Source organism: Pinus tabuliformis, chromosome 4_2, assembly GCF_031772625.1.
Source record: "Pinus tabuliformis cultivar Carrire ecotype Pingquan chromosome 4_2, CPIR1, whole genome shotgun sequence".
Lineage (NCBI taxonomy): Eukaryota > Viridiplantae > Streptophyta > Pinopsida > Pinales > Pinaceae > Pinus > Pinus tabuliformis.
In genome coordinates, this window is record NC_142304.1 from 1,044,601,504 (window position 1) to 1,044,609,304 (window position 7,801).

Below are 7,801 nucleotides of genomic sequence, written 5' to 3' on the forward strand. Positions count from 1 at the left end.
TCCTGCCCATAGCTAAACCGAAAAGAGGGACCACCAATAACCAATGAAGAACTAGGGGGGTAAAGGTAATCAAATGGGAAAGAGAGAACATAAAAGAAAGGATCTTGAATGAAAACTAAAGTGCAGTTGAGAAAGCATGAACGAGTTTGAGCAACATCTTTAGGATGTTCCGAATAGAACCCTAGCCTCTGTTAGGGTTTCGATTGTAGAGCACCATTAGGGTTTTTGACTGCAAAGCGCTCATGACTATAATTAAATTATATAAATTAAATATTTTGATTATTTTACCCACAAAATGTCAAACACCACTTCAAATATAAATATATGGTCTTGTCTACCAAGACCACAATTTTGTTGGGACGATAAACTCTCGTCAAAATCAAATGAAAAAATTTCAAAAAAACTAATTCTGAGAGTGTTTGAATGGTTTTTTTTATAATGGAAATAGATTCAACATTATCAATTTTTATAATGAAAATGGATTCAACATTATCAAAAACTAACAAAACACTTGCAAACTAGTGGTAACCTGGATTTCCAAATCATTTGGCAACCTGACCTTTTAAAACACGAAGTAACCCGTATTTCCCCAAACAAAAAAAACTGTCAATTTCCATTGTTTACCTTACCTGGAGAAATTGTGACTACTTAGACTACGGCCAAATATAATTCTGTCCGCTTTAACATCCTCCAAATTATTAGTAAAAGTCGAATGCAGAAAATTACTGAGTGCTTATTCAACCCACTCTTTCGCCATTAAAAAATGGGTTATTGGACCGTTTCACAAACGGCTATATTACTTATAACGGGTCTCATGCAACCATCAATATTGTATGCTAAATTAATGCTTAACGGGTGGGTGACACGTTACACCAGTCGCTTTGCCCCATCTTCAGAGCGCTACCAGATATTTCCGATCTTATGCACATGCCACAGAGTATGGTCTCTGGGATGTTCACAAACTACAGAAAACTTTTATCAAGTGCAACGTGAACAGTTTCCCATGAGATTCATACAAAGCTAGGTTGTGTAGAGCCTTGCCTTATTGTATTCTCTGTATTGAATTTTGCAGTGTTGTCATTAAAAATTGTAGAAGAGATCACAAATGGCATGCATGGCTGCCATTGTCAGCTCCCCTGTTTTGGGTTCACGCAGATCCCCTTCACTGAAGGCCTGCAGTGAAGTGGAATCAGGAAAAGAGATGCATCCAGGATCACCAGTGATGAAATCTCCATTGAACAATGTTACAGTTTCTCCAAGCCTGTCTCTCAGGCAGCAAGTTCAGGAGAATCTGGGCTTGAGCAGTGTCAACCATGGTCTTTCACCTTCAAGGAGCTCTATACAGACATCTCGGCTTCGTTCTAATCGTGATGAGAATCAGCCACCAGTGCTTCAGTGGAATGATAACAGTCCGGTGAAGCATGGGGGAGATCATCATCATGTGGGTGTTTTGGGGCAGAGTTTAGTGTTTTGTCAGCGAGGTAAACAGAGGTTTCAGGGAAGAATCAAGGTGAAGGAAGAGCACACAGAGAGAATTATGACAGAGATCAATGGCAGTTTCGGTGCAGTTTCTCCTTCACTCAAGAGAAAACGCCCCCCCAAGCTCGCCATCCCGAAGTCTCCCAGAGAGCTTAAGATGATCAGCCTTAATGAGAAAGCTATTGTGGATGAAAGCATTAGTCTTGAAGGTGACCATTATGGTCTTTACTGTAAAAAGGGTCGGAAGGAAGTAATGGAAGACACCCACAACGTAACTACAAATATACTTGGTGATAATAAGCAGGTAAGAAAGGGCCTGCTCTATAGGCCACTGGTGAAAGATTTTGAATGCTCTGCAGTTTATTTTCTGTGTTCACATCTGAAATAAGGCTGCCATGTGCCTTAGTTCGGATTTAAACTTTGCATCCACATTCTCACCTTCTTTCAAAGATCAAACAACTGCTTATTGGGAAACCATCTTCCCACCTTACCTTGGAAGCGCCATCCTGGCTCTTCTTACAAATTTTAATTTGTCAGGTCCTTCTGACTTGGAGCACCCTTCAAATAACCCCAAATGTTCCCATGATCCATGACAGAAAATGGATTATATTAGCACAGACCTATCTAGATCGGCAAACAATAACCACTGAGCAGTACAACATTAGACATTCTTGGATGTGGAATACCTCTTATCTGCCGGTGTATATACAGGACATATGTCAATTAATGCTGCCTTGCTTGGTAGTTATTGTTTTCCATCTAGACCCAGGTCTGATTGAGGTTGCATGCCTTAAATTCCACTATTTGTCTAATATTCATCATTGGCCTTTGTAACCTCCATATGCATATCAGACACCCAGCTTTACATGGGTATGTTCTGGTTGTGCCCAATCATTGTCTAAATTCAGTGCACTGTTACATACACCTGTTACGAATAGAAAGTGTTGATGGCTTTTCCATCCCACCTGTACTCTTGTGCACCTCTCTGTTCTCAGTGTGATAAAACACAGTAGGTAAGTCTGTCAAGTTTGTTTCAATTTTATGTACTCTGCATCTCTATATGAGCTGATTTTCTCTGTAACCCTTTCTAAAAAAGGCCCTTTGCATGCTTTCCAGACAGGTTTCTCCTCAAACTCTGTTCACAAGAAAATAATCCTTGCATGCTTATCTGCACTGTTCTGTGCCCTAGCTCGGTGTTTCTGAAAAATGCTATTTCATTTTTATTGTGAGTTGGTCAGACTTAGGGTTCACATGTGCATCCCGGACGACTTAGTTTCCCACACTCTGGATTTATTTTATTTTGATTGAGTTGGTGATATGCGGGGACTAGATACAACAGCTGCCCTTCCTCCGCCCCCTACCGTCCTGCTGACCACATTCCAGAATGGATTGGAGGATTCATGCAAGTTGTTAAAAGTCAATTTATCCCCACTGATCCTAACGAACTGAAAGTTCTTTAAGCCTTTCGATATGTATCTAGAGGATGCGTGCCTGGTAAAAGTTGTGATCCCAATGCACACCCTGAACTGATTAGGCTCCCACACTCTGGACTGGATTCAATGTGATTTTGGGTTGGTGAGACTTAGGGCTCAAATGTAACAGGTGGCCCCTTGGGAGGTCTGTATAGGCCATTCTGTATAACAAGGGCACCATCCTGGTGACGATATTCTAGAAATGGAGGATGCATACCAGCTGTTGAAAGGTCTTCTATTTAGCTCTGCTGCGTAATGGACAGAAAAGTCTTTAAATTGCAAATATACCTTTTAACATGTATTTGATGGATGCATGCCCAGTGTTAGGTTTCAAATATACACCCTGAATTTATTACCTCCCCACATTCTGGATTGATTTGATTTTGATTTTGAGTTGGTGAGATTTGAGGCACAAGGGCACCTTGCTGATCCTAAGGACCTGAAAATTCTTCAGATCACACACAACCTTGCCTTATGTGTCTGGTGAATGCATGCCTGGTGAGACTTAGATCTAGATTGGTTGGACTCTGATTTTGACTCAGGGCTCAAATGCAGCAAGTTCCTAGGTTCTCTCCGTGACTTGGAGATCTAATCAGGATATGTTGTGTAACAAAGGCATCATACTGGTGAGGATAACTATAAGTGACAATGGCTAAAAGGCCACTATTTAGCCTTGGTTATCCCAATGACCTGCCCCGTAACTCTCAGAGAAAAGTTTTCTCATCCTTTTGAGCTGGTGAGACTCACGGTTGAAATGTATGACATACAGATGCCAATATTCTACCATAAGTTGAAGGATGCACATCTGACATTTAGGCCCAGCAATCCCTGTGAATTAAGAATTTCTTCAAACCAAACATGAAATCTGTTTCAAGTATCGACTTGATGCAGCTCTGAATTATTGTTCAAATGTATCTGACTCTGTTAAAGTGTTCATTGCAAACTTATCTAAGTAGGTCTGTTCCATGTCCTGCAATAACAGAAGAGAGCTTCCTACAGAAAAGCACCTAGAAAATTTCTTTAATTTTCCTAAAAGAATATTCAATCACTTTAATTAACCTGCCTCAGTTCTTAACAAACCATCAGTTCCATTTTGGAATAGATAGATAGAATCACATATAAAGGTCGATCCCTGCAGAATGACATTCACAATCAAAGATATTTCAGATTGGCTTTTAACCGTTTTGAACCTGACTGGTTTCTATTTTGGGGTGCTGTTGGGTTTTCAGGCTTTCTTTGGTGTGTATGACGGACACGGAGGGCGTAGAGCCGCTGATTTTGTTGCTGAGAAACTTGGACAAAAGATTGTGGATTTGATGCTCAAGTCAGAAAAAGAAGTTTGTGAGCTAGAGCAGGCAGTTAAAGCTGGATACTTGGAAACAGACAGAGAATTTTTGGAGCAGGTAAACTCATAGAGATTGCAATATTTGAGTGCAGTGTGGGTTCTTCTTGTTTAAGGCTTATTGGATTGTTGGACAATTTGGAATTCTAACCATTTGATGCATTAGATATGCGCAACATTTTTTTTTTAAGTTTCTTCATGTTTATTTCATTGCTTGACAATTTGGGCAAGGAAATTTCTTAGGCCTAAATAGGAAAAACTGATTTTTTAGGATTGAATCTCGTTGACTTAATAAAATCCTTAGGCTTCCAATTTTGGAAGCCAGAAGGAGTTTCTCGTTATTTATTGAATCTGACGGAGTTGTTTGACACAGGGTGTAAGCAGTGGGGTTTGCTGTGTGACTGCCTTGATTAGAAATGGTTGCTTAGTTGTGGCCAATGCGGGTGACTGCCGGGCAGTTCTCAGCAGGAATGGTAAGGCTGAAGCAATTACCTGTGATCATAGACCTGGAAGGCAGGAAGAGAGGGAGAGGATTGAGAATCTGGTAAAGACTCAACCAAACGCTAGGCGCAGCATTAATCTATTCTTCAATTCTTTAACGGGTTTACTGAAGAACTTTTGGGTCTGTGGCAGGGTGGTTACGTGGATATTCACGGGGGAGCTTGGCGAGTACAGGGAACCTTAGCTGTGTCGAGAAGCATAGGAGATTTACACTTGAAACAGTGGATATCAGCAGAACCAGAGATTAGAAAGCTGCCCATTACATCTGACTCTGAGTTTTTGATAATGGCATCTGATGGACTTTGGGAGAAGGTATGCTTAAGTTTTTCAAATTGATTTTGCAGTTATGCTTGTTTATTTATTCATTTGTTTTCCGCATCCATTCAGTTTCAAAACATATGAAAGCTTGTCAATCCGGCTTCAAAGTTTGGGCTCTTACGAATCTTCTATGAAGAAACAAAATTCAGATTCAAAACATTATTAAAGCTTGTTGTTAATCCGGCTTCAAAATTTGGGCTCTTACGAATTTTCTATGAAGAAACAAAATTGCCAAACACTGCAAGTGGATTTTCCAGAGCAGACACTTTTAACTTTGATTTTGCATAATTCAAAAGGGACCAATTTTCAAAACTGACACTTTTTCATTTTTTTATTTTGATTTTGAAAGGGGCTAATATTCTTCATCTAAGATCTTGTAGGTGAACACGGGTTCCCAATGCATGGATTCTTTTGATCACTGAGTTGCACAAACTCAAAACCAAAAAAATTGTGTCAGAACTGACACATTTTTCTCTATTAATTCTCTATGAACTTTAGCTGAATTTTGTTCTTCTTGTGCAGGGCATTGTAGTAATGCACATTCTTCATCTAAATCTTGATGGGAACATGGGTTCACCAGCTCAAAACCAAAAAATTGTGTCAGAACTGACACATTTCTCCATTAGTTCTGTATATTTGCATAATCAGGGCACTCTAGGAATGTATCTTCTTGCCTGGTTCCGTGCTTTTTCTCTTTAGTAATGTCTGTTCTTCATCTAAGCTCATGGATTGTGTTTACACGTTAATTTTATCCGCAGATACTCACAATATGGAGGCCTGAATCTTCACCAGCTCAAAACCAAAAAATTGTGTCATAACTGACACATTTCTCCTTTAATTATGTATGAGCTTCAGCTGCCTTTTGTACTTCTTAGCCCGGGCACTTAGTAATGCACATTCTTCATCCAAGATCTTGATGGGAACATGGGTTCCTTCACCAACTCAAAACCAAAAAGTTGTGTCAGAACTGACACATTTCTCCATTAATTCTGTATATTTGCATAATCAGGGCACTCTAGGAATGTATTTTCTTGCCTCTTTAGTAATGTTTGTTCTTCTACACGTTAATTTTATCTGCACATACTCACAATATGGAGGCACTTTATAGATGTATCTTCTTCATCTATCTTCTTCCCTTGAAGTAATGCTTTTTCTTCATTTAAGATACTTTTGTGAAGTATGTGAACTTTTTCAATGTATTTCTTCATCTAAATTATAAGCATTTGATTGTTTCAATGAGCTGATTCTGTTTCCCCTAATACTTCTATCAGGTCACTAATCAGGAGGCAGTAGATATTGTCAGGACTTTTTGCACAGAAGAAAAGCAAGGAGCTATTAGCCCTCCTGAACTTTTCGAAGAAGGAGAAGCATGGAATGAGAATGCCAGCCCACCACCTAAAGCAAGGAAAATTTCTTTGGGAGGCGTACCTAAGGTCATGAAAGTCAGGGGTCTATGGGATGGCAACTTTAACACTATGGGATGCTATGACAAATATTTCAAAGAGAATACAAAAAGCCCAGTGTTGCAGTACACGCCTTTGCGACGTCCCATGGCAGCATGCAAAGAGCTTGTGGAGCTTTCTGCAGCTAGAGGCACACGAGATGACATTAGTGTAATGATTGTTGACCTCAGGCATTTCTGCCCAAGTGGCTGATGTAAGAGTAGCCCAAACGTCCTTTTTTTTTTGCTAACAAGCCCTAACCATTTCGAGATATGTGCATTAAGTCTTGGCACCATTTTCAACACCATCTTGCACATACTCCCATGTCAAAGACTCTCTGCTAAGCCAATTCACACACCACAACCTCATCTGGAAAGTCATCCTTCTTCTTCTTCTTCTTCTCTTTTTTTTCTCTTTTTTTGGAGGGCTAGAATCTGTTTTTTTTTTTTTTTTTACCCAAAAATCTGACTATAGGAGTGTTTCAATCATTTTTTTTTGACGGTGGAAACAGATTCAGAACCATCAAAAACCCATGGGAAATATAAAATCCTGAAGCTTGATAGCTGTAACCCAGATTTCCCAAAATCTATTCCGAATTTTTGTCGAAATAATACCGGAATTTCCACTATTTTTTAAGCAAAATTTATGGTTTCATTAGACTACTATTATTGTTATGGTTCAAAGTCAGGCAATGAGAGGAAAACGAATTGAAGATGAGGAAAAAGAAATTGACGATAACAGGAAAAGATAAAGAATAAAGAAACAAAGGGACCAGCATTGCTACATTTGAAGCACAATAATAAAATTCCCATTCTTCGATTTGTGTAATTCAGTAATGTAAAATAAAGAATAAAGAAACAAAGGGAACAGCATTGCCACATTTGAAGTCTTGAGTCTTGTACATACTAAGAGAGTTAATTCAATTGACTGTTTTGTTTTAACAACTAGAAGTTAATAGTATTTCAAACAAGTTTTTGGTATCTTTTATATTTTTTTCCCTCGCCTTTTTTGGTTGTAATAATAATGATACATGTAAAAATAATAATAATAAATAATAAATTTTTTAAATGATTTTTATTCCCCATTTTTTGATGGTAGATTTGAATTGTATTTATCCAGAAGGGCACGTAATTAACTCTTGTATAATATTGGTAAAGTGTTACTGTGTTGAGCATACTCTAGTGTGTATACATATCACCATCATATTAACTCTGGTATAATATTGGCAAAGTGTTACATACTCTAGT

General features: G+C 38.7%; 1 protein-coding gene across 1 annotated transcript; it reads left to right on the plus strand.

The window, feature by feature from the left end:
- The first annotated feature begins 846 nt into the window (after positions 1-846).
- LOC149173191 (putative protein phosphatase 2C 2) lies at positions 847-6,959 on the plus strand. Its single transcript, XM_089424532.1, has 5 exons — positions 847-1,783; positions 4,181-4,354; positions 4,667-4,837; positions 4,927-5,106; positions 6,384-6,959. Exons 1-5 carry the CDS (start codon positions 1,106-1,108, stop codon positions 6,765-6,767), a joined length of 1,587 nt encoding a protein of 528 aa, XP_089280658.1. The 5' UTR covers positions 847-1,105; the 3' UTR covers positions 6,768-6,959.
- Positions 6,960-7,801: the final 842 nt, after the last annotated feature.

Bases quoted from the DNA above. Each gene is read 5' to 3' on its own strand.
- LOC149173191 (XM_089424532.1), top strand. From the start codon at position 1,106: ATGGCATGCATGGCTGCCATTGTCAGCTCCCCTGTTTTGGGTTCACGC. The intron at 4,355-4,666 runs GTAAACTCATAG...TGTTTGACACAG, and splicing joins ACAGAGAATTTTTGGAGCAG to GGTGTAAGCAGTGGGGTTTG. The intron at 4,838-4,926 runs GTAAAGACTCAA...GGTCTGTGGCAG, and splicing joins GGGAGAGGATTGAGAATCTG to GGTGGTTACGTGGATATTCA.